This window comes from Leopardus geoffroyi, chromosome E1 (genome assembly GCF_018350155.1).
Source record: "Leopardus geoffroyi isolate Oge1 chromosome E1, O.geoffroyi_Oge1_pat1.0, whole genome shotgun sequence".
Lineage (NCBI taxonomy): Eukaryota > Metazoa > Chordata > Mammalia > Carnivora > Felidae > Leopardus > Leopardus geoffroyi.
The window spans coordinates 16,941,108-16,968,986 of NC_059330.1; the positions used below are offsets into that span (position 1 = coordinate 16,941,108).

The window sequence follows — 27,879 nt, forward strand, 5'->3', positions numbered from 1 at the left end:
AACTTAGCTACAAATTTGACCCAGGTTGTTATTTAGTTTCTTTTCCAGTCTCTTATTACCATGAATTCCAAGTTTTATTAGGTATAACACATTAGATATTCTTTACTTATTGCCTTGGTTGACTGATTACTTAAGTCCTTATTGCTATGTAGTAGACCAGAATGTACCCCCTCCATGGTTTTTTCATAATGTCCATAGTTTTTTTCATTATTATGAAGTCTGTTTTACTCATTTGCCTTTCCCTGACCTAGAAACTTTTTTTTCATAATTTGCTCCAATGACTCACTCATTCAGTAAATATTTAAAGAGCACTTATTAGGTGCTTTACTCTTGATAAGTCAGGGCGCCTGGATGACTCCGTTGGTTAAGTGCTGGACTTCTGCTCAGGTCGTGATCTCATGATTCATGGGTTTGAGCCCCATGTCGGGCTCTGTGCTGACAGCTCAGAGCCTAGAGACTGCTTCAGATTCTGTGTCTCCCTCTCTCTCTGCCCCTTCTCGGCTCACGCACTCTCTCTCTCTCTCTTTCTCTCTCTCTCTCTCTCTCTCAAAAATAAATGTTAAAAAAAAATTTTTTTTAATAAATAAGGATAAGTCATGATTACATGTAATTATAATTTTAAAAAGTACATAAATGCAAGAAGAAAGAATAGGACTTTAGGAAAGCGGGGCTCATACCCAATCTGGGGAGATCAGAGACTTTAGAAATTTGCATGAGTTTTCTTCCTAAAAAGCAGGAGCCAAGTCCTTGATGAAGGAAGGTCAAAGTAAAATATGTTTTTGACTGAAGCATTTCTCTGGGATGTGGTGCTAAGAATAACTTGCAGTGGTCTGAATTCTGAATGGACATCTTTCTGATGCTTGTAGGCTGTATAGGAGAAGAGAGAAATGAAAGTGCCTGGAGTTCTCATGGCTGACGGTGCCCCCAAATAGCAGAGTCAGAAATTGCTGCACAGTCCAAGGACCAGGGGCAAGAGAGAGGAGGCAACGGGCTGAATTCAATCTAATCTGAATTTCATATCTATTGTAATTTTTAAAAATTTTCTAGCTAGTTTTCTAGTAGGCTCCTTTATGATTTAAAATCCAAAGCCTACATTAATAGCCTGTGAGGTAGTCTCCATGGCAGCACTCGGGTCAGAAATTCAATAGAAATGGTTTATTTAAATTTGTTTTATTTTGTAAATGAATGATGAAGAATGAAAAGAAATCGTGAGGAATAACTTCTAGAAGGGAGTTAGGATTTTTACTGTAGACAGCATAAAAACTGGGACCTGGGGTGCATAGTATGTATGTGTGATAAAGACCAGTAATACTATTTTATTTCCCAACTGTTTGTAGTTAACAATTTATTTTTGCTTATTTGCTTATGATTATTTTATTGCTTCCTTTATCAGACTGAAGCAGGGACTATATCTGTCTTACCTCCCAACACCTAGCACAGTACTTGGAGACTGGAGTGACTTATGAGACATTTTCTGAATACATGGGCATGTAGGTCTGAAGGATCATGTCCCATATTTCTGTGGTGGATTCATTTTGAATCTAAGAATGTAAAAAATCCTATATTTGCTTTTCTCACGTAAGCTTTTTGAAGTGAAGTCTAGAACAAAAGTTGAATATGCACAGCCTGTGGTATACCCTTTAGTTTACATTTATTTTGCCCTTTATATTATTACCATAACTATTGTTGGCATTGGCCTTTATTTTAACCAATATAAGGGGAAGAACCATGACTTTTGAATTAGTTTGCCCAGCACCCCAGTATGAAAATGTCATGGGACTAATTCATATAAAATAGAATGTTTAAAAAGTGGATTTGTTTTACTTCACTAGAGAAATATTTTTAATATTTTACTTATGTGATGTTGTTTTAAACTCTTGACTTATACAGGTCAAGAAATAAGTATTTATGAACCCAGCATTGTTGTTAAATTATCTATGCAGTGTAGTTGCTCTAAAGGCTGAGGATCAGATCTGAGTATATTACATAGCTTTCATAATTGTCACAGGTAACTATTAATGACTGCTTACTTGCTATTGGATTGTGCATACTGAGTATTCAGTTATGTGATTCCACAAAGCTATTAAAATTGGAAATTTATAAAAATTTATAAAATTCAGTTCGATGGTGCAGTCTGTGGAAGCACTTACTTAAGACTGATGATGCCTGTGTACATGTATTCACATCATACACAGAGATACAACTGTAAGCCACTATTGATTTTCTTAAAGGCCCAGGTTTTCTTATTGTTGGTCTCTTAGATCTTTCAGGAAATACAGCATGAAAGCATTTTGTCTGCCATCTCAATTTACTTTGATAGTTTGAGGTTTTTTTTTTTTTTAAGTTTATTTTATTTTGAGAGAGAGAGCAAGCAAGCAGGAGAGAGATAGAAAGAAAGAGAGAGAATCCGAAGCAGGTTCCCCACTGTCAGTGTAGAGCCTGACACAGGGCCTGAACCCACGAACCATAATAAGATTGTGACCTGAGCTGAAATCAAGAGTCAGATGCTTAACTGACTTGAGCCACCCAGGTGCCCCTGGAGGGTTTTTTTTTTTTTTTTTTTTTTTTTTTTTTTACGTTTATTTATTTATTATTGAGAGAGAGAGAGCATGAGCATGGGAGGGGCAGAGCGAGGAGGAGACACCAAATCCGAAGAAGGCTCCAGGCTCTGAGCTGTCAGCACAGAGCCCTACGCGGGGCTCAAACTCACAAACTGCAAGATCATGACCTGAGTCAAAGTCGGACGCTTAACCGACTGAGTCACCCAGGCGCCCCGAGGGTTGTTTTTTTTTTTTTAATCTACAGAATACTTTATAGCTACTATTTTATTCCATAGTTTCAGTTGACTCTAAGTTGTATGATAGTAGTGTGTAATGTTTCATTTTACCAACACTTAGTTCGTAGCCTTCAGTACTCTTTTCATAGGATATTTAAGGCATTGCTTATCAGGAAATTTATGTTTTCAAGAAATTAGGAAGGCAATAAATATTTCTTGGTAGTTGCTTCAAAGTGTTTACTGACCAAGATACTGCTGGCAAATGTCTTTTTAAAACTATTTTTGGGGCGCCTGGGTGGCGCAGTCGGTTAAGCGTCCGACTTCAGCCAGGTCACGATCTCGCGGTCCGTGAGTTCGAGCCCCGCGTCGGGCTCTGGGCTGATGGCTCAGAGCCTGGAGCCTGTTTCCGATTCTGTGTCTCCCTCTCTCTCTGCCCCTCCCCCGTTCATGCTCTGTCTCTCTCTGTCCCAAAAATAAATAAACGTTGAAAAAAAAAAAAAAATTAAAAAAAAAAAAAAAAAAAACAAAAACTATTTGTGCTTCCAGGAATTGTTCTTATGGAATTGCTGGTGCTTTTATTTTGTCCTTTGGATTTTTGCCTATAGCAAAAATCTCTATTGGGACTGTGCTAGTTTCTCAAGAAGAAATATCTAACTAATGACATTGAGAGATAAATGCTTTCAGTTAAACTTATTTGTACTAGAATCTCTAAATAGGGAAAGGGGCTTCCTATCATGTATACCCATCTTGCCTTTTAATGTTTACCTTTTTTTTTCTCCCTTTTCCTCCCCAGCTCTATTCAGTTTGGGGGCAAAATCTAGGTCAAAGAATAAGTTACTAATAGATAACATAGGATAATTAGCAATTATCAGAGGCTTTCTGTGGTTACTTGTCTTGATTTTCAGAATTCTGACGATCCAAAGCATCACTAATGAGGTACATTTTGAACTCCCTGCAGATGGAAGAAGAAAAGGATTGCATTGAAAAGTTAGTTTTAGGGGCGCCTGGGTGGCGCAGTCGGTTAAGCGTCCGACTTCAGCCAGGTCACGATCTCGCGGTCCGTGAGTTCGAGCCCCGCGTCAGGCTCTGGGCTGATGGCTCAGAGCCTGGAGCCTGTTTCCGATTCTGTGTCTCCCTCTCTCTCTGACCCTCCCCCGTTCATGCTCTGTCTCTCTCTGTCCCAAAAATAAATAAACGTTGAAAAAAAAAAATTAAAAAAAAAAAAAAAAAAAAGAAAAGTTAGTTTTAATAGTTTCTTCTGTCCTAGACTGTTAACTAGTGAGTGAGTGGTGGGAGAGATGCATCAGTATTTCCCCAAACTTTAGAGTCTAAACATTTTCTAAAGTTATCTCAAGGTATAAAAAGACCAAGGAGAAAACTTTTTAAGATTTGTGCAAAATGGAAGGGAAAGGTGGATAGGAGCCTTAGGGAAGTAAAAGTGAGGCTGGAGGAGAAAATGGGGAGACATTGTGGAAGTATTTAATGAAAAACAATAGATACATAAGAGTGAGTAGCCAAGAAGCTTCTGAGGTGAATTAGGTAATCTAAAAATTGACAATACATGATTCTGATGTTTAACAAATTGGTGGGGAAATTCAGGTGACTGAGTGCTTCTCTCTCACAAGATTTTACCTTTTTCTTAAACAGTGTTTTGTAATCATGCAGTTCTATCTAGTTAGACTTATATTAGTGGGGGAGGCACTCTTGTTATAGTTGAGTTGGTAGGTTGTCAAGGTTAATGGGGACTGTGAGTGTAATTAAAAGTTTCCTGCAATAAGTCGCCAATTTTTTTTTCCTCTGTCATTTATTCCCATTAATAAAATAAAGCCAGGAGTGTTTTAACTGTGGAAGACTATTAATAATTGGATTCCTTATGATGTTCACTGTGTTAGCAAGGTTCACTAGCTAGGCCTAACTTATATTAGGAATTAGATTACATTCTGATTTATAACTTCATATTTTTTCTTCATTCCAGTACCTCTGTTTCACTTCAAGTAAGCTTGGAGGCTTTAGGTTTGTTGGTTAAAGTACTCAATCAACTTTTTCACCACTTTTGTTTTTCAAGCCTTTTTTATGGAAACCAAATAAAGTTAAGTGTCCTGCCTGTAGTCTTAGAGGTAGATCAAGAAATCTGATCTGATCTTTTCATATTTATTAACTGACCATACTACCCAGAATTTAACTTATATATTAATTGTTCAATATTAGGCACAAGCTTTATTTTATTTTATCATATTTTATTTTTTAATTTTTTTTAATGTTTATTTATTTTTGAGAGAGAGAGACAGAGACAGAGTTGCAGCAGCAGGGGAGGGGCCAAGAGAGTGGGAGACACAGAATTCGAAGCAGGCTCTAGTCGCTGAGTCATCAGCACAGGGCCTGACGCGAGGCTTGAACTTATGAACAGTGAGACCATGACCTGAGCCAAAGTCGGCCACTTAACTGACTGAGCCACCCAGGCACCCCTATTTTATTTTTAAAGATTTATTTTATTTTGAGAGAGAGAGCATGAGTGGCGGGTGGGGGGAGAGGGAGCGAGAGGGAGAATCTTAAGCAGGCTCCACACTCAGCACAGAGCCCTTCACAGGGCTCTGTCTCACAACCCTGGGATCATGACCTGAACCCATATCAAGAATCAGACACTTGACTGAGCCACCCAGGTGCCCCACAAGCTTTATTTTAGAGTTAAATGCAGCAAGTGTTGCCTGGCTGCTCAGTTGGTAGAGCATGTGACTCTTGATCTTGGGGTCAGGAGTTCAAGCCCCACATTGGGTGTAGAACCTATGTAAAAACAAAAAAATAATAATAATACATTACATACATATATACATACATACATACATACATACATACATACATACATATATAAAGTTACACACAGCAGTCCTCTGCAGTGCTTCTCAAATTTTTCCACCAGAAGTTTCTCTAACAGCAGAGGGGAGTGAATAGGAAACCCCTAGCTGTCTGGGTATATAGAGTTTAAAGGAGTCTTTATAAGCCTGAGATTTATTTGGATTGTTATGGTCTACTTCAAACTTCACATTTATATATCTGTGTCTTTGTTACCATAAAAATATTACTTCCCATCAGGGAAAACTGATGCTCTGGGAGTATGATTTATATTCATCCTTTGATTTCAGTAATTCCTACCACGTTGAGGCATGACCCTGGGGTACTTCTCTCCCGTTTAAAAAGCATGGCTCTTGGGGCGCTTGGGTGGCGCAGTCGGTTAAGCGTCCGACTTCAGCCAGGTCACGATCTCGCGGTCCGTGAGTTCGAGCCCCGCATCAGGCTCTGGGCTGATGGCTCAGAGCCTGGAGCCTGTTTCCGATTCTGTGTCTCCCTCTCTCTCTGCCCCTCCCCCGTTCATGCTCTGTCTCTCTCTGTCCTAAAAATAAATAAACGTTGAAAAAAAAAAATTTTTTTAAAGCATGGCTCTAGAGAAAAAGGACGTTGAATAGGAAAAGTTGTGAACTTGAGTTGAGTTCACATGGCTGTAGCAAGAGTTTAGAAGCTACTGTTCAAAGAGGAAGGAAACGGAGCATATCATTTATTCAGGTAGCCACCTGCCAACAGAGGCTTTTACTAGCTGATGATCTTCCAACTTATTAATTATGTCTCTTTTAAAACAGTGGTTAGACGATATGTGTAATCTTCTACCTAATATATCAGAAGACATCTAATTAAGAAACGAAAAAGAATAGGAATCTGTACATTTCTCCCATGTTCTACTCCACATTTTTTAAAGTTTTTTCTGATTATAATACATGATCATTGTAGAAAGTTTAGAGAATATAAATGATCATCAAGAAGAAGGTTACCACTTATAACCACATCCCATAAGAAACCTGCCTTTTTTTCAGTAATCGTTACATTCTGATCATGTTCTCATTTTATTTATTTTTTTTTTTTTAATTTTTTTTTTTCAACGTTTATTTATTTTTGGGACAGAGAGAGACAGAGCATGAACGGGGGAGGGGCAGAGAGAGAGAGGGAGACACAGAATTGGAAACAGGCTCCAGGCTCTGAGCCATCAGCCCAGAGCCCGACGCGGGGCTCGAACTCACGGACCGCGAGATCGTGACCTGGCTGAAGTCGGACGCTTAACCGACTGCGCCACCCAGGCGCCCCCATGTTCTCATTTTAAATAGTATAAACTAATGGCTTAATAAAATTCTGTTGTTTAGCAGTCTCTTAATTTACTCAACTTCTCCTGTCTTGGTACATTAAAGTGGCTTACAACTTGTTTGTTAAAATAAGTAGTCTGCATTTGGTTTCCTTGTATATAAATAAACCTTTGGGGATATTTCTGATTTTTTTTTCACTAGAATACATTTCTAGACATGAAATTATAAGGTAAAAAATATGACCCATTCTAAAGCTGGTAATATAGATTGCTAGAAAGAATGCCATTTTCATGAATTCTTGACTGTTTTGTGCATTATTATTTATTTTATCTTAAATAATTTAATAGGGAAAATATGGGACAGCATCTTTATTTGAATGTGTGTGTGTGTGTGTGTGTGTGTGTTTAATTTCATGCTAACCTTGGGCTTCTGGGTGGCTCAGTTGGTTGAGCACCCAACTCTTGATTTCAGCTTTGGTCATGGTGTCAGGGTCATGAGGTCGAGCTTCTCATCAGGCTCCACACTGGGTGAGGAGCCTGCTTGAGATTCTCTCTCTCCCTCTCTCTCTCTCTGCCCCTCCCCGTCTTGCACTCTCAAAAAAAAAAAATTCAAGCTAATCATATTTTAACTTCCTTTCCAGCCCCTTTGTATCTCATTTGTGAATTATCTTTGTCTTTTTATTGATTCATTAGAATTCTTTGTTTATTGAAACTGTTAATCCATTGTTTTATATATGGTGAAAATATTTTTCAGTTTGTCATTAGACTTTTCTTTTTTTAATTTACTGCTTTCCTCTGTACATAGATTTTTTTATATTTGAATATATGGCATGGTTTTAAAATGTGTGACCACAAAGGGTGCCTGGCTGGCTTAGTCAGGAGAGCATGCAACTCTTGATCTCTAGGTCATGAGTTTGAGCCCCATGTTGGGTGTAGAAATTACTTAAAATCTTTTTAAAAAATAATAATAAATAAAATGCATGACCACATACTTAGGAACACATATTTAACCACGTGAAGATACTAAAAAATTAATAGGTAAATTTTATGAGACATAATTCATATGTATCAATAAAGATGTTTAACCAAAAAAAAAACCCCAAGACACATACTGTGTGCCAGGTACTTGGATATAAAGGTAAAACATAGTCCCTGCCTTCAAAAAGCTCACAGTTTAGTGGGTCTTTCTATACTTTCTATACTTTTATTTTCTGCAAGGGTAGTGTAGGTATTACCACTCCCACAAATAGACCCAAGTACATGAAAATATTTAATGTATAATTAAGGGGGGCATCTGGGTGGCTCAGTAGGTTGGGCATCCCACTCCAGCTCAGGTCATGATCTCATGGATTGTGAGTTCGAGCCCTGCATTGGGCTCTGTGCTGACAGCTCAGAGCCTGGAGCCTGCTTCAGATTCTGTGTCTCCCTCTCTCTCTGCCCCTCCCCCACTCACGCCCCATCTCTCTGTCTTTCAAAAATAAATAAACAATTAAAAAAAATTTTTTTAATTAAGATAGGATTTCTAGTCAGTGGGGGAAAATTGGCCAATAACCAGATAGTACCGAAATAACTGATTAACTATTTTGGGGAAAAATGAAGTTATATTGCTATATATTAAATCACACACCACAAGAAATGATAGTTGAATTAATGAGCTAAATTTTTAGGGAACTCATTAAATATTTAAGTAATATTAGAGAATCTATAACAAAAAAGATTGTTGGATATGATGATTTAAAATAAAATAAATAGAATGCATTTCTAAAAGAAGAGGGTGATGATTAGATCACTGATTCCTAACTGTTATTGCCAACATTGCCCCCATTCATCTTTGTTTCTATCAGAATTCTGTGATGCAAGCCTCTAAAATGATTGGCCATGTGAAAATGTACAATAAGTATGGCTATGAATATTCTTATGCTAGGAATTACTACTACATTTTTGTATTTAAATTAAAATAGTAAATAATGTTTGAAGACTGAATCTACATTATAGAAAATGGGACACCTTGGTTGAAGGGTCTGTTGCACTATACTTGAGTAGCAGTAGGCAAGCAAAGAGGGGAATGAAGTATATCATAGGCAAAAGGAACAGTATAGCAAAGTCTGAGATTCAAGATGGCCTGGCTTGTTGAAGATAACACCAGAATTTGAGTATAGTAAAATTTACCTGCAGTTGAAATACCTAATACCTGAAACCAAATGTCATTTTTCAAGGAGAAAGAAAATATTTGTGATAATAGCATTGATCAAAAGTGGAAGAAAATTGGGGCACCTTGTCTGGCTCAGTCAATGGACCTTGATCTTTGGGTCATGAGTTCAAGCCCCTCATTGGGTGTGGAACCTAGTTAAAATTTAAAAAAAATTAAAAAAGAGTGGAAGAAAACTACTTCCAGCTAATAACAGAAAATCGACCTACTACCGCCCTCGTTTCTTTAATGACAGATATTTTGCAAGAGATCAAAACAGAAAAAAGTTTCCCTTTTTTTCCCCCTTCCACATGTTCTGTTCCTTAATTCCACATATGAATGAAATCATGTGGTATTTGTCTTTCTCTGACTGACTTATTTCACTTAGCATAATACTACTCTAGCTTCATCTGTCATGGAAGTGGTATGTGTATACAAAGAAAGCATCTTTCAACTAACATCTTTCTTTTTTTTTTTTTTTAATGATCAGATAATGCATACGTATGACACATAGTTATGGAGAACCAGACAAATGTTTGGGGGGGGGATGGGCTAGATGGGTGATGGGTATTAAGGAAGGCATTTGTGGTGAGCACTGGGTATTGTATGTAAGTGATGAATCACTAAATTTTACTCCTGAAATCAATAGTGTACTGTATGTTAACTAACTATAATTTAAATAAAAAATTGAAAAAATAATAGAAAAAAAAACAGAAAAAATGTTTATGTACTTTGCAGAATCTAGCCTTAGCATCTAAAAAGGTTGATGGAATTCTCAACCCTTTTATTTAGATGTTAACATTCATGCTATGTTAGTGAGACCTGAGGACTCCCACTAACACCCCTATATGACAGCTACTCAGCCTGCTGAGTCAAATGTACATAAAAGATCCTCTATCTGGTGACCTCACCTCACTCTGACTTCAAAGGAATGAGTCCCTAAAACCAAGCACATCCCCAGTTGACCAAAAGGAGAACCTAGATTGAAATCACGGTCCAGATAATATACACATTGTTGGGCATTGGCTTGAGCGGTGGTTAGGATGTGCCTGAGATGGGAGGGGAAGATCGAAGTAAGGTAGTCAGTGATGAGTCCTGCTGTTGGCATTCCAGTTACGTTACAATGTATGATGAGCACATGCGCCTGTCACCCAAGCTAGATTCCCAAGGTAGAACTTTTCCACTGGTCCAATTTGCAATTAAGAAGCATTTCACACCACAGAAAACTATTCTGTGAAACATTTATATGCTAGCTAAAGCCTCTGTTCAAGGTTAAAAGCACTGAAAATGGTCTTTACACAACACAAGACATTTTCTCTTAGTATTTTCTGTGGAGGCAATTTTGCCAGTTAACCACAGAATAAGCTTTGACTTGTCTGCCCTCTAGTGGAGATCTGTGGTTAAACTGAGCAGTGTCTTTTGGCTTTAGGAAAAGGACCTCATTTTTCGTAATTGGCTTTCCAAATTTTAGCCTGTTTCCTTAAAAGAATTTTATTACCACCAAAGCAACATATTTAGGATTTTGTTCCGTTTTCTAAGTTGCTGATAGATACCTTCCCTAGCTTCCCCAGCTTCCCCATAGGATCAGGCCTAGATCCCTGCCCTTTGCAACTTTGCAACTCACATCAAGGCAAGTCCTGGGTTTCAACTCAGCTGGTCAGCTCACCAGCACCCCAATGTGTCAGACATATTCCTGCTTTCCTTCCTTTTGTTCATGTCTCAGATGCCCTGTCAGTCTCTGTGCCTCTTCAGATCTTACGCTTCCTTCAATATTGGACTCATAGCTCACTTGTTCCTATGAACAGTATACCACCATATCTCCTGAACTTCTGTGAAATGTACTCACTGTGCCATGCATTTATACTGTAATTGTTGGATCCACTCTTCAAATATAATAATAGCCTTATCTCTTCAGGAAGATAAACTCCTTGACTATGGTACTGTCTCACACTTCCTTTTGTCTCCTGTGGGCTCCAACAGCTTTTAGTGAATATGTTGATTATTTATTTCCCCAAAGATATCCCAGATCCTCACTCTATCCCTTCCCCTGTTGATGGCTGAATAGCTAATTGTCTAGATTTAAATATGAATACTCGGAAAATAGTAATGCATTTTCCCCTATCAAACTAGTCTTAGCAGTACATCAATGTCTTAAATATTCCAATTTCTAGCACTGGGTGTTGTATGGAAACCAATTTGACAATAAATTTCATATTTAATTTTTTTTTTTTAACGTTTATTTATTTTTGGGATAGAGAGAGACAGAGCATGAACGTGGGAGGGGCAGAGAGAGAGGGAGACACAGAATCGGAAACAGGCTCCAGGCTCTGAGCCGTCAGCCCAGAGCCTGACGCGGGGCTCGAACTCACGGACCGCGAGATCGTGACCTGGCTGAAGTCGGACGCTTAACCGACTGCGCCACCCAGGCGCCCCACTAACATTTATTTCTTATCTTTTTGGTACTAGCCATTCTGATTGGCGTGAGGTGATATCTCATTGTGGTTGTGATTTGCAATTCCCTGATGATAAGTGACGTTGAGCATCTTTTCGTGTATCTGTTGGCCATCTATAAGTCTTTAGAAAAATGTCTCTTCAGGTCCTCTGCCCATTTTTTAATCATATTAGTTTGGAGTGTTGAGTTCTGTGAGTTATTTATGTATTTTGGATATTAACCCCTTATTGGTTATATTATTTACAAATATCTTCTTCCATTCAGGAGGTTGCCTTTTCATTTTGTTGATGATTTCCTTTGCTGTGCAAAAGCCTTTTAGTTTTATATAGTCCCAATTGTTTATTTTTGTTTATTTTCCTTGCATTGGATGACATATCTAGAAAAATATTGCTAAGGTTGATGTCTTAGAGATTATTCCTTTTTTAGGAGTTTTATGGTTTCAGGTCAGGTCTTACATTTAAGTCTTTAATCCATTTTGAAATATTTTTGTGTATGGGGCAGGAAAGCTCTAGTTTCAGTATTTTGCATGTAGCTGTTCAGTTTTGCCAATACCATTTATTGAAGGGACTGTCTTTTACCCATTGCATATTGTTGCCTCCTTTGTTGTAGGAGTACATTGAGCATAAAGTGTGGGTTTATTTCTGGGTTATCAGTTCTTTTCCAGTGATCTATGTGTCTGTTTTTATGCCAGTACCATACCGTTTTGATTACTATAGCATTGTAGTATAGTTTGAAATCAGATACTGCTTGATCTCTACCCAATTTTAAGTGCTCATCTTGGATTGACAAACCAAGGATATGACCAATAATTTAATGGAGATGAAGCACATAATATATTGAAGTTAGCCCCAAGGCTCATTCCTAATTCTGCCACTTAGTGGTTATGATACCTTGGGCAATATTTATTAATTCATATAATATCTGCTAAGCATATGACTGCCACTATGCAAACACATTCCTGCCCTTGCAGACTTTCAGTCTAGGAAGGGGGACAATAGATCCTGTTGGAGAGCTAAGTGCCCATCACCACTGATCTCCCTTGTAACTAGCACAGTTACCTTGAGGGAGTAGTAGCTATGTGTATCCCAGGCTTTAAAATGTTTTTCCAATTGTTTAAGACAAAGGTTTTCAATCTTAACTGTTTGTTAGTTATCTATGAAGCTTTTAAAATGTACAGATTCTGGGGTACCTGGGTGGTTCAGTCAGTTGAGCATCAGACTTCGGCTCAGGTCATGATCTCATGGTCCATGAGTTCGAGCGCACATTGGGCTCACTGTTGTTCGTGCAGAGCCTGCTTCAGATCCTCTGTCCCCATCTCTCTGCCCCTTCCCCACTTGCGCCCCCGCACTCTCAACCAAACATTAAAAAAATAAATAGAGGGGCGCCTGGGTGGCTTGGTCGGTTAAGCGTCCGACTTCGGCTCAGGTCATGATCTCACGGTCCGTGAGTTCAAGCCCCGCGTCGGGCTCTGTGCTGACAGCTCAGAGCCTGGAGCCTGTTTCAGATTCTGTGTCTCCCTCTCTCTCTGCCCCTCCCCTGTTCATGCTCTGTCTCTCTCTGTCTCAAAAATAAATATAAACGTTAAAAAAAAATTTTTTTTTAAATAAATAGAATGTATACATTCTTAGGTCCCACACCTCATGATGTACTGGTAATTGTTTAAAAAACTTTTCTCTGGGTGGGGGCTGACTTGCAGCACTTGCTGATTTTCCTGGTAAATACTCCCACCATGGCCAATTTCAGGCTACCAATGTGAGTGTCACAAGATTCCTAAAAATCTAACAACTGGCTCATCATTCACTGCCATGATGATTGTAATATTAATCTAAAAAAGAAAGAAAAAAATGTCGAGGATCTTGTGTTAGAAACACTACTCTGGGGGCAGCTGGGTGGCTCAGTTGGTTGAGCATCTGACTTCAGCTTGGGTCATGATCTCATGGTTCGTGGGTTCAAACCCCAAGTCAAACTCAGTGCTGACAGCTTGCAACCTGGAGCCTGCTTCAGATCCTGTGTCTCCTTCTCTCTCTCTCTCTCTCTCTGCCCCTCCCCCACTCATGTGTTCTCCCTCTCCCTCTCTCTCTCTCTCTCTCAAAACTAAACTTAAAAAAAAAAAAAAAAAAACGAAACAAAAGAAATACTACTCTGACTTGCTTTTTTGTGTGTGCCAAAAGAAATTTTCCACTCCTTTGGCACTATTTTAAAGTGTTGAAGTCATAGGAAAATGACAGAGTATATTATTTTATTTTAAGTCCTGAAAAAAGAAATGCTTTCTTTTATGGCTCACTCCCTAACCCCTGACTCTGGATGTAGGTATTAATGTCAGATTCTTAGGTTAGAGGAAGCTTGGTTGTAACAGAAAGATAGACGTGAGTTCAAATCCTAACTATACCATTTATTGGCATCGTGACTTTGAACAAGTCCCACTATGGTGCATATTAAATAAAATAACATATAAAGCACTTGAGCCATAGTGATGCTCAATAAATGCTAGTTCTCCTCTGCAAATGTAACTGGTTTTGGCTGTGTGTGCCCCCTAAGAAGCACCAAGGGTATTTTTGTTTTTTACTTCTCCACATACTTTCACAAAAATTCCCTTGGAAAAATCCACCAAAGAACTGAAAATAATTTGAATTATCTCCCTATTGGTCTGCTCATTTTAGGTATAAGGATAAGAGTGTGAAGCTAGCAATAGGCTAGTAATACACTCCTGGTAAGAGTATAAATCAGCACAACCATCTTGGAAAATAATTTGGCAGTATCTTGTAAATGTTAACCTTTGTTTACTATGTGACCCTGCAATTCCAATCCCTGGTACACTCCTATACATGTAGACCAAAAGACATTTGGTCTACATGAATGTTTACATTCATTTGGTCTACGAGAATGTTTATAGCGGCATGGTTGATGTCACCAAAAATTGGAAACAATCTAAGTATTTTACACCAGTAAAAATGAACTATGGCTATGTGTAATAAGTAAATGAATCTTATTAGCATAATACTTAGTGTTAAAAAGCATATTGGGGGGCGCCTGGGTGGCGCAGTCGGTTGGGCGTCCGACTTCAGCCAGGTCACGATCTCGCGGTCCGTGAGTTCGAGCCCCGCGTCAGGCTCTGGGCTGATGGCTCAGAGCCTGGAGCCTGTTTCCGATTCTGTGTCTCTCTCTCTCTCTCTCTCTGCCCCTCCCCCGTTCATGCTCTGTCTCTCTCTGTCCCAAAAATAAATAAATGTTGAAAAAAAAATTAAAAAAAAAAAAAGCATATTGGGAAGACCACATACAGATAATACAATATTTAAAGGTCTCTTTTTTAAATGTGTATTTATTTATTTATTTTGAGAGAGAGTGCTTGTGCACATGAGCAGGGGGATGGGCAGAGAGACAGGATGACAGAGAATCCCAGGCAGGCTCTACGCTGTCAGAGCAGAGCCTGATGCAGGGCTCAAACACATTAACTATGTATGAGATCATGACCTGAGCCAAAATCAAAAGTCAGATGCTTAACCAACTGAGCCACCCAGGCTCAGTTTAAAAATTTAAACATTGGGGCCAATTTTTAAATCTCTTAATCAAAACTAAATAATACATTGTTTAAGAATATAGACATGGGGTACCTGGCTGGCTCAGTCTTTGGAGCATGTGACTTTGATCTCAGGGTTGTGAGTTCAAGCCCCACGTTGGGTGTAGAGATTACTTAAAAATAAAATCTTGAATACAATGGAATACTACTCGGCAACGAGAAAGAATGAAATCCTGCCACTTGCAGCAACGTGGATGGAACTGGAGGGTATTATGCTAAGTGAAACAAGTTAGAGGAAGAAAGATATCATATGTTTTAACTCCTATGTGGAACTTGAGAAACTTAACAGAAGACCATGGGGGAAGGGAAGGAGAAAAAAATAGTTACAGAGAGGGAGGGAGGCAAACCATAAAAGACTCTTAAATATAGAGAACTGAGGGTTGATGGAGGTGTGGCAGGGGAGAGGGGAAAATGGGCGATGGGCATCAAGGAGGGCACTTGTTGGGATGAGCACTGGGTGTTATATGTAAACGATGAATCATGGGAATCTTCCCCCAAAACCAGGAGCACACTGTATACACTGTATGTTAGCCAACTTGACAATAAATTATATTAGAAAATAAAAGTTAAAAAATCTTGAAAAAGAATGAATACAGACATGTAATTTAAAAAAACAATGGAATAAAAAAATAATGAAAAGAGGTAGAACCAATAAAGTAAATTAAGGGGCGCCTGGGTGGCTCAGTTGGTTGAGCGTCCAACTTCAGCTCAGGTCATGATCTCGTGGTCTGTGAGTTCGAGCCCTGCGTCAGGCTCTGTGCTGACAGCTCAGAGCCTGGAGCCTGTTTCGGATTCTGTGTCTCCCTCTCTCTCTGCCCCTCCCCCGCTCATGCTTCATGTCTCTCTCTCTCTCTCTCTCTCTCTCTCTCTCTCTCTCTCTCTCTGTCAAAAATAAATAAACATTAAAAAAATTTTAAAAATAAATAAAAATAAAGTAAATTAAAATGAAATTCTAAAAAACATTCCAATAACATAAAGGAAGACAGAAAAAGAGTAACAAAGGAATAAAAAGGTAGATGACAAACGAAATAAATAGTAACATTGTAGACCCAAATCTAACTATATCAAATTATATTAAATGTAAATGAACAAAACACTACAATTAAAAGGCAAAGGGGCACCCAGGTGGCTCAGTCAGTTAAGTGTCTCACTTTGGCTCAGGTCATGATCTCATAGTTTGTGAGTTTGTGCCCCACATTAGGCACTGTGGTGACAGCTTGGAGCATGGAACCTGCTTTGCATTCTGTGTCTCCCTCTCTCTCTGTCCCTTTCACACTTGTGCTCTGCCTCTCTGTCTCTCAAAAATAAATAAACATTAAAAAAAAGTTTTTAAGAAAAAATAAAAGGCAAAGATTGTCACAATGAATAAAATAAAAATAAAGCAAGATACAACTATATTTTGTTTATGAGACATTCATTAAAATATAAAGTGATTGAAAAATATGTCTTGCAAACAGCATACATAAGTGAGCATAAATATGCTCAACATAATGAGCATAAAATAAGTCTGTAGTGGCTCTATTAATATCAGATAAAATAGCTTTCAAGACAAAAAATCTTATAGAAAATAAAGCCATCTTGAAAAAGAAGAATCAAGTTAGAGGATTTATATTTCCTTCAAAACGTACTATAATTGGGGCGCCTGGGTGGCGCAGTCGGTTAAGCGTCCGACTTCAGCCAGGTCACGATCTCGTGGTCCATGAGTTCGAGCCCCGCGTCGGGCTCTGGGCTGATGGCTCAGAGCCTGGAGCCTGTTTCCGATTCTGTGTCTCCCTCTCTCTCTGCCCCTCCCCCGTTCATGCTCTGTCTCTCTCTGTCCCAAAAATAAATAAACGTTGAAAAAAAAAAATTAAAAAAAAAAAAAACGTACTATAAAGTACAGTAATCAGGATAATGTGGTCCTGGCATAAACATTGACAAATAGATCAATGGAACAGAATAAAGAACCCAGAAGTAGAGATCACCTGTACAGTCATTTGATTTTTTACAAAGGAGCCAAGTAATCCATGGGAAAGGAAAGTCATAAACAAATGGTACTTAAAACTGGATATCCATGTGGAAAAATATGAACCTCACTTCTCACTTCTACCTCACACCATATACAAATATTTATTTCAGCATGAGTTATAGACCTTAAATATAAAACCATAAAGCTTTTATTTAAAAAATATGGTAGAGTGGCACCTGGATTGCTCAGTCAGTAGAGTGCATGACTCTTGATCTCAGGTTTATGAGTTGAAGCTCCATGTTGGGTGGAGAGATGACTTAAAAATTTTTTTAATCTTAAAAAAAATATGGTAGAGTATTTTTGTGACTAAAGGCTAAGCAAAAGTTTCTAAGGACATGGAAAACAATAACCACTGGAGAAGAAAATTGCTAATTAAACTGTAATTGCTACTTTCATACGTTGTAGATGAGTGTAAAGTGTTAGAATCTCTTTGGGAAAAGGCCTGCACTTTCCTATAAAACTGTGCATGCATCTATCCCATTACCCAGGAGAAACAAAAACATATTTCTACCAAAACCCCACAAAGGAATGCATATAGTAGCTTTATTCATAATGGACAAAAATTCAAACACCCGAAGCATATATATCAATAGGAGATGAATAAACAAACTGGTGAATTCATGGAATCCTCAGGAGTAAAAAGAAATGAACTCCTGTTAAATGCAACATGGATGAATCTTAAAACATAATGCTGCATAAAAGAAGCCTCACACAAGACAGTACATACTATATGATTTTATTTATATGAACAGTGGAATCATATAAATGGAATCATATGCTATGTACTAATTTGGGGGGAAAAGTTTGTAGAAAAATCAGAAGAGTAGTTGCCTCTAGGAGTAGATGGTACTAGGTGTTGACTGAGAAGAGGCCCAAGAAAAATTTCTGAAGTGATAAAAATGTTTCATTTCTTGATAGAAGTTTGGGTTACACAGATACATAAATTTTCAAAACTCATTGAATGATGCACTTAAGATTTGTGCATTTCATTGTGTATAAATTTTACCGTAAAAGAAAAAAAAACTATAATACTGAATTCTAATTAATTATACACATTTAAGGACAAATATACTGATGTCTGTATCCTGCTTTGAAGATGGATTGATGGATGGGCAGAAAAATAATATGTAATAAAGCAAGTATATATAATATTAATGGTAGAATACATATATATGATGAATATACAGATTCACTACAAGAACTTTCAACCTTTCTGTATGTTTGAATTTTTTTATAGTAGAGTGAGAGCAAGAAAATGATAATTAAAATTCAAGATAGTAGTCACATCGGGAGAGGATAGGAATGGGAGATAGCTAATAAGCACAGAGATGCAAAGGGATTGATACTGTTTTAGCTCTTAAGTGGAATGGTATTCACAGGTATTCATTATCTTATTGCACCTCGTAACTTACATTTATCTTAAATATAACCTTTGTATAATTGTTCATATAATTAAAAATATGACAATATATCAGAAGTTGAGCTCTATTAACCAGTAATAATAATGAAGCACTATTTGAAAAATGAGATTACAGGAAATCATTTCTATTGATTATAGTTCCTTTGGGAGTCAAAATCTAACACTTACATTTGCTTATCTGAATCTTTTCACTTGGTTTCTTGCAAACTTCTGGGTTCTGACTATTGACTCTAGAGATAATCAGTTCTTTTCCTGTGACACCTTTCTTTTCAATCCCTAAAGGGAATACTTCTGAACCTAAAACCTCCCCTACAGCAAATAGTTGAGCGCACCATGACATTTAATCTGTCTTCCCTCTTTGCTGTGTTCTTCCCTTTGTGGAAAATAATAGGCATGCCTGAAATCAATAATGAAAATAAAATGGGAATAAAAATTGTAGAGTTTTAAATTATAGTAGCTGCTCAGGAATGGAGACAGAATGATAACAGAGGTGAATGGAGATAGTTCCATAAACTCAAAAATGTAGGTGGCTCATTGGCAGACAGTACACATACTGCTTGAAATTCAGCAAAAGTGAATTTTTTTTTATGTTTGCCAAATAGAGCAAAAGTGACCAAAAAACAAATGTAAAATGTCAGGGAGCAAATTTAAAGAAACATTTAGCGCCTTAGTATTATTATTTCTTACATCTTTTCTCACTTTTCCTTTATGTCAATATTCTTGTGTCCATGAAAATCTGTATAATAACTTGTAAGTCCTGACCTAGGCCAGGGAGGGGTATGCTTTTACAATGTGTTGGGAGGCAGTATTTTTATTAGTTTTAATTCTACTTCACCATGTGAATTTCCTTAAACAACTTATTTATTTCTACTTTCTGGATTTCGTTTTCTTCATCTGTAAAATCCATATTTCATTGAGTCTAATTGTCATGTTATAACACCCTCAATTATTTTATGTGCTACTAAGAAAACTAAACATTGTAATTAAACAATGATTCAGTACGTTTTTATTGATTGAAGATACTTATCCTAAGCTGTGTGTGTGTGTGTGTGTGTGTGTGTGTGTGTGTGTGTTGTAGAATTCATGAGAAATATAGTACCATCAACCTTCTAGAACTTATAAATAAGACAGTATACTTAAAGTGTTGAGCAAGGTGCCTGGCACATGATAAATACTCAATAAGTAGTAGCCATTGTGTTGATGGTGATACTGTTGGTGATTTGATCATGAGCATTTTGTGAAGTGGTGCTCATTGTTTAGATTGTTCTTTGGGGATCAGAATTATTAATAGGTCATCTTGATGAGATTTGCTGATAGTAATCAGAATGCCCACTTACTTTGAATTTGAAGTAACATAACAATAGCATAACATCTTTAGTTGGTTTTCAGAGGTATAGTTCTTTTAATTGTTAGTATTTTGTTATCAATGAAATTTGTTTGTAAAACTATTGTTGAAGTTTCCTCTAGAAATAAATTCTGATACATATCAACCTTCTGGGGTGGTTGAAGTTGCTATTTATGGAGAGAATTCGTTCAAGTGCACAAGGTGAATGAGATGCTCCTCCATACAAAGCTTAGTAAAATTGCATTGTTGATATTATGATATGAGACCTCAGGTTTTAAATAATTTTTTTATCATTTTTCCTGATATGCAGGAGGCAGACAGTGGGGAGGAGGAATGCCGGTCACAGCCCAGGAGGTATGTTTGTTTATTATATTCTATAGCATTTCTGTATTTAATTAAATTAATTCTCTACTTAATTAAATAAACACTAAAAAAAAAGAATCCAGTTACCGACTCAAAGATTTAAAATGGCAGATTGTGGGGCGCCTGGGTGGCTCAGTCGGTTAAGCGGCCGACTTCGGCTCAGGTCATGATCTCGCGGTCAGTGAGTTCCAGCCCTGCTTCGGGCTCTGTGCTGACCGCTCAGAGCCTGGAGCCTGTTTCAGAGTCTGTGTCTCCCTCTTTCTCTGACCCTCCCCCATTCATGCTCTGTCTCTCTCTGTCTCAAAAATAAATAAATGTTAAAAAAATAAAATAAAATAAAATAAAATGGCAGATTGTATTATGTTGTATACATGAATCTGATAGAATGTTGTATGTCAATGATACGTACATACATACAATGGTAGATTGCTTTAAGAAAGTGCAGATATGCCAATATTAGCCCAGTTTTGACTCAAGTCTCCAGAACTATCTTGAGTAATAAAAAAGTACGTTTTTATTGCCTTTTAGGACACTATCAACTGAACATTTCAGCCTTCAGTTTTGTACTTAGGTTTGTCATTCATTTTGATAGATAATTTGAATTCTTATAGATTGGTCAATATTTCACTTCCTAAATACAAAGTTTAAATACAATGAATATAATGAATACTCACGGAGTAGCGGGCATGTGGTTAAAAGGGTACCAATACCTACTGCCATTAAAAGAAAAAAATTATGAGAGATTGTTATCTCCTTTAAATGGTTTTATAAAACAACTTTTTTCCACAAGAAATAGTCCTGGTGAGTTCTAAATGTTTATCAAATTTGGGGCACCTGGGTGACTCAATTGGTTAGGTTTCCAACTTCAGCTCCAGTCACAATCTCGCAGTTTGTGGGTTTGAGCCCCACATTGGGCTTGGTGCTGACAGCTCAGAGCCTGGAGCCTGCTTCAGATCTGTGTCTCCCTCTCTCTCTGCCCCTCCCCTGCTCACTCACGTGCACACACGCTCTCTCTCTCTCAAAAATAAAATAAAACATTAAAAAAATTAAAATGAAAAATAAAAATAAAAAAAAATAAATGTTACCAAACTTGTATCCTCTGAACTCAATCACATGAACCATTCTGCACAATACATAGAATGGATACAATAAGCATGCTCAATGTGGAGAAACTGGCTAAAGGGAATGCTTCCTTAATGATGAATTATCAGGGGTTTGTTGATGTTTACCACTCTTGTAAACTATAACTTTATATAAAAAGTTTCTTTTCATCAGTAACTGAGGTTTATTGACAATATTATTCTGTCTTGGTTAGCATAAAAAAATTTGGCTTGAAGCTTAATTTCTTACTTTCTCTTAGGGAAAATCTGACAGTGATGTGTCACTTTTTTGCATAGGGCTAAGGGATACAAACCCAGAAAAAATTTTAGCTGAAATTACCAGAGGCACTACAGAGGCATCATAAGCTTATTCCCATTAGAGTTAAAAAAAGATTCCAAAAGATTCTGAAATTTTCTAGTAGGCCAAATGTAAAGATCTTTGGGTTAATTTTCTTTTTTTTTTTTTTTTTTTTTTATAATATATGAAATTTATTGTCAAATTGGTTTCTATAAAACACCCAGTGCTCATCCCAAAAGGTGCCCTCCTCAATACCCATCACCCACCCTCTCCTCCCTCCCACCCCCCATCAACCCTCAGTTTGTTCTCAGTTTTTAACAGTCTCTTATGCTTTGGCTCTCTCCCACTCTAACCTCTTTTTTTTTTTTTTTTTTTTCTTTTTTCCTCCCTCTCCCCCATGGGTTCCTGTTACGTTTCTCGGGATCCACATAAGAGTGAAACCATATGGTATCTGTCTTTCTCTGTATGGCTTATTTCACTTAGCATCACACTCTCCAGTTCCATCCACGTTGCTACAAAAGGCCATATTTCATTTTTTCTCATTGCCACGTAGTATTCCATTGTGTATATAAACCACAATTTCTTTATCCATTCATCAGTTGATGGACATTTAGGCTCTTTCCATAATTTGGCTATTGTTGAGAGTGCTGCTATGAACATTGGGGTACAAGTGCCCCTATGCATCAGTACTCCTGTATCCCTTGGATAAATTCCTAGCAGTGCTATTGCTGGGTCATAGGGTAGGTCTATTTTTAATTTTCTGAGGAACCTCCACACTGCTTTCCAGAGTGGCTGCACCAATTTGCATTCCCACCAACAGTGCAAGAGGGTTCCCGTTTCTCCACATCCTCGCCAGCATCTATAGTCCCCTGATTTGTTCATTTTGGCCACTCTGACTGGTGTGAGGTGATACCTGAGTGTGGTTTTGATTTGTATTTCCCTGATAAGGAGCGACATTGAGCATCTTTTCATGTGCCTGTTGGCCATCCGGATGTCTTCTTTAGAGAAGTGTCTATTCATGTTTTCTGCCCATTTCTTCACTGGGTTATTTGTTTTTCGGGTGTGGAGTTTGGTGAGCTCTTTATAGATTTTGGATACTAGCCCTTTGTCCGATATGTCATTTGCAAATATCTTTTCCCATTCCGTTGGTTGCCTTTTAGTTTTGTTGGTTGTTTCCTTTGCTGTGCAGAAGCTTTTTATCTTCATAAGGTCCCAGTAATTCACTTTTGCTTTTAATTCCCTTGCCTTTGGGGATGTGTCGAGTAAGAGATTGCTACGGCTGAGGTCAGAGAGGTCTTTTCCTGCTTTCTCCTCTAAGGTTTTGATGGTTTCCTGTCTCACATTCAGGTCCTTTATCCATTTTGAGTTTATTTTTGTGAATGGTGTGAGAAAGTGGTCTAGTTTCAACCTTCTGCATGTTGCTGTCCAGTTCTCCCAGCACCATTTGTTAAAGAGGCTGTCTTTTTTCCATTGGATGTTCTTTCCTGCTTTGTCAAAGATGAGTTGGCCATACGTTTGTGGGTCTAGTTCTGGGGTTTCTATTCTATTCCATTGGTCTATGTGTCTGTTTTTGTGCCAATACCATGCTGTCTTGATGATGACAGCTTTGTAGTAGAGGCTAAAGTCTGGGATTGTGATGCCTCCTGCTTTGGTCTTCTTCTTCAAAATTACTTTGGCTATTCGGGGCCTTTTGTGGTTCCATATGAATTTTAGGATTGCTTGTTCTAGTTTCGAGAAGAATGCTGGTGCAATTTTGATTGGGATTGCATTGAATGTGTAGATAGCTTTGGGTAGTATTGACATTTTGACAGTATTTTTCCAATCCATGAGCAGGGAATGTCTTTCCATTTCTTTAAATCTTCTTCAATTTCCTTCGTAAGCTTTCTATAGTTTTCAGCATACAGATCCTTTACATCTTTGGTTAGATTTATTCCTAGGTATTTTATGCTTCTTGGTGCAATTGTGAATGGGATCAGTTTCTTTATTTGTCTTTCTGTTGCTTCATTGTTAGTGTATAAGAAAGCAACTGATTTCTGTACATTGATTTTGTAACCTGCAACTTTGCTGAATTCATGTATCAATTCTAGCAGACTTTTGGTGGAGTCTATCGGATTTTCCATGTATAATATCATGTCATCTGCAAAAAGCGAAAGCTTGACTTCATCTTTGCCAATTTTGATGCCTTTGATTTCCTTTTGTTGTCTGATTGCTGATGCTAGAACTTCCAGCACTATGTTAAACAACAGCGGTGAGAGTGGGCATCCCTGTCGTGTTCCTGATCTCAGGGAAAAAGCTCTCAGTTTTTCCCCGTTGAGAATGATGTTAGCTGTGGGCTTTTCATAAATGGCTTTTATGATCTTTAAGTATGTTCCTTCTATCCCGGATCTTTGGGTTAATTTTCAGCTTTACGTATCGACTTGGCATCTACTGGGATAATTGTTGTTCCAAAAATTACATAATGATGAGGCGATGCAAGTTTATTCTCATTCACAACACTGAATTGTCAAGCCATTAGGAACCATATAGACCACTGTTTTTAAAGTTGTTGGCAATAAATCATTAATAGAACTAGCAGAGGGTTTTTGTAGACTTCTATTAATAAGAAAAAAGATCATTTAAGAAATGATACAAAAAACAGTGTGGAGGTTCCTCAAAAAATTAAAAATAGACCTACGCTATGACCCAGCAGTAACACTGCTAGGAATTTACCCAAAGGATACAGGAGTACTGATGCATAGGGGCCCTTGTACCCCAATGTTTATAGCAGCACTCTCAACAATAGCCAAATTATGGAAAGAGTCTAAATGTCCATCAACTGATGAATGGATAAAGAAATTGTGGTTTATATACACAATGGAGTACTATGTGGCAAGGAGAAAGAATGAAATATGGCCCTTTGTAGCAACATGGATGGAACTGGAGAGTGTGATGCTAAGTAAAAGAAGCCATACAGAGAAACACAGATACCATATGTTTTCACTCTTAGGTGGATCCTGAGAAACTTAACAGAAACCCATGGGGGAGGGGAAGGAAAAAAAAAAAAAAGAGGTTAGAGTGGGAGAGAGCCAGAGCATAAGAGACTCTTAAAAACTGAGAACAAACTGAGAGTTGTTGGGGGGTGGGAGGGAGGGGAGGGTGGGTGATGGGTATTGAAGAGGGCATCTTTTGGGATGAGCACTGGGTGTTGTATGGAAACCAATTTGACAATAAATTTCATATATTAAAAAAAAAGAAATGATACAAATACAAATAATAAGAAGAAATGAATGAAATAAGAAATAGAAATAATAAATGAAGAAAAACCTGGTAGCACCCATTTTTAAAAATAAAAATTTACTTGTTTATTGTAATTTCTTACATTCAGTATGTTTCCCAGGCTATTTCTAAATCTAATTGCTTTAGTCTTACTCAAAGAAAAGAAACTTCTTAAGTGCCACTTGAATGCCCCTTATAGCTAGAGGTGTGTAAAAAGTTGATTTTTTTGTATGCTTGACCACTACAGATTATTCTGGCATTTTTCACCACTTACCACAGAATAAACCAGCATTGAGTTAGCATCATTTCACTGAGCATGCCTGAACTCATCTTTACAAGTTTGCAGATTCAATTCTGGTTTGTAGTAGAGAATTGAATAGTAAGCAGCATATTATTAAAACTAATGCAGCTCCAGGTAATAAAAAAAGATGTTGTATTCATTATCTCTTTTATTTATTTATTTTTATTTTAGAGAGAGAGAAGGAGCACATGTGAGGGGGGGGCAGAGAGAGAGAGAGAGAGAGAGAGAGAGAGAGAGAATCTCCACGCTGAGCATGGAGCCTGACATGGGGCTCAATCCAACAACTCTGGTATCATGACCTGAGCTGAAATCAAGAGTCAGACACTCAACCAACTGAGCCTCCCAGGTGCCCCTAATTATCTCTTATTTTATCCAAATGCCATTTATTGGGAAATTCATAAGTTAAAAGTAGTAGTTTAATATAACCAACCCAAACTTTGAAGGCTTAAAAACCAGTGTTCACAGACAACAACAAAAACAGATAAATTAAGCTACATCAAAATTTTTGCAAATCATATAGCTGATAAGGAGTCAATGTCCAGAATATATAAAGAACTCTTACAACTCAACCACCACCACCACCACCACAACAACAACAAAAACAACCTGTCTTCTTCAGCTCAGGCTCCTATAACAAAATACCATAGACTGAGTGGCTTAAACAGAAGGAATTTATTTCTTACAATTCTGGAGGCAGGGAAATCCAAGATCAACGTGCTGGGAGATTCAGTTCCTGGTGAGAGCAGGTCTCACATTTAGGTGTATAATCCATTTTGAGTTTATTTTTGTATATGGTGTAAAAAAAATTGGTTCAGTTTCATTCTTTTGCATGTAGCTGTCCAGTTTTCCCAATACTATTTATTAAAAAGACTGTCATTTTTTTATTGCATATTCTTGTCTCCTTTGTCAAAAATTAATTGTATAATTATAGATTTATTTCTAGACTCTCTTCTGTCCCATTGAACTATGTGTCTGTTTTTATGCCAATATTATTACTGTTTTGATTGCTATAGCTTTGTAGTATGGTTTGAAATCAAAGAGCATTATACCTCAGCTTTACTCTTTCTCAAGATTGCTTTGACTATTCAGTCTTCTATGGCTACACAAATTTTAGGATTACTTGTACTAGTTCTGTGAAAAATTGCCATTGTATTTTGATAGAGATTGTATTAATCTGTAAATTGCTTTGAGTGGTATAGACCTTTTAACAATATTAATTTTTCCAGTCCATAAGCATTGTTTACCTTTCCATTTATTTGTGTCAACTTTAATTTCTTTCATCATTGTCTTACATTTTTCAGAGTATAGGTCTTTTACCTCCTTGGTTAAATTTATTCCTGGGCATTTTATTCTTATTAATACAATTGTAAATGGGATTGTTTTCTTAATTTCACTAATAGTTCATTATTAGTGTATAGAAATGGATCAGACTTATGTATACAGATTTCATATCCTGCAACTTTGCTGAATTAATTTATTTTAATAATTTTTTGGTGAAGTCTTTATGGTTTTCTATATATGGTACCATTTAATCTACAAATAATGACAGTTTTACTTCTTCTTTTCCAATTTGGATATCTTTTGTCACTTTTTCTTGTCTGATGTGTCTAGTAGTGGCAAGAGGGGCCGCCTCATTCCTGATCTCAGAGAAAAAGCTTTTCGCTTTTCACCATTAGGTATGATGTTAGCTGTGGGTTTGTCATAGGTGCCCTTTATTATGTTAAAGTATGTGCCCTCTATACCCACTTTGTTGAGAATTTTTATTATAAATGGATATTGAGTTTTATCAGATGCTTTTTCTGCATCTATTGACATAATCAACTGATTTTTATCCTTCTTTTTGTTAATGTGGTGTATCATACTGATTGATTTGCAGATACTGAACCATCCTTGCATCCTTGAAATAAATCCCACTTGATCATGGTGTATGATTTTCTTACTGTGTTGTTGAATTTGATTTGCTAATATTTTGTTGAGAATTTCTGCATCTATATTCATCAGGGTATTAGCTTGTAATTTTCTTTCTTTGTGGTGTCTTTGATTTTTTTTTTTTTTTTTTTTATATTGGGGTAGTGCTGGCCTTTTAGAATGATTTTGGAAGCATTCCTTCCTCTTTAGTTTTTGGAATAGTTTGAGAAGGATAGGTGTTAACAGTTCCATAAATGTTTGGTAGAATTCACCTGTGAAGTTGTCTGGTTGTGGACTTTTGTTTGCTGGGAATTTTTAAATTACTGCTTCAATTTCATTACTAGTAATCAGTCTATTCAGATTTTCTATTTCTTCTTGATTCAGTCTTGAAAGATTGTATGTTTCTAGGAATTTATCTGTTTTTCTAGGTGTCGCATTTATTGTCAAATAATTATTTATGATTTTTTGTATTTCTGTGGTATCAGTTGTAACTTCTCTTTCATTTCTGATTTTATTTATTTGGGCTTTCCCTCTTTTTTTCTTGATGAGTCTGACTAAAGGCTTATCAATTTTATTTCTTTTTTCAAAGAACTGGCTCCTAGTTATATTGATGTTTTCTATTTTTTTATTTTAGTGTCTATATCATTTTCATTTTAATCTTTTTTATTTCCTTCCTTGTACTAACTTTGGGCTTTGTTCTTTCTCTAGTTCCTTTAGGTGTAAGGTTACATTGTTGTTTTGAGATTTTTCTTGTTTCTTGAG

At 37.2% G+C, this 27,879-nt stretch overlaps 1 protein-coding gene across 6 annotated transcripts in view; it reads left to right on the top strand.

Annotated features, from left to right (window-relative positions):
- SSH2 (slingshot protein phosphatase 2) overlaps positions 1–27,879 on the top strand; it is a 254,587-nt gene that overhangs the window by 78,463 nt on the left and 148,245 nt on the right. For all 6 annotated transcript variants that reach the window (XM_045487800.1, XM_045487801.1, XM_045487804.1 and 3 more), the window contains one exon: positions 20,203–20,246. In XM_045487800.1, coding sequence (XP_045343756.1) covers positions 20,203–20,246 — 44 coding nt within the window. The remainder of the gene's footprint in view (positions 1–20,202; positions 20,247–27,879) is intronic.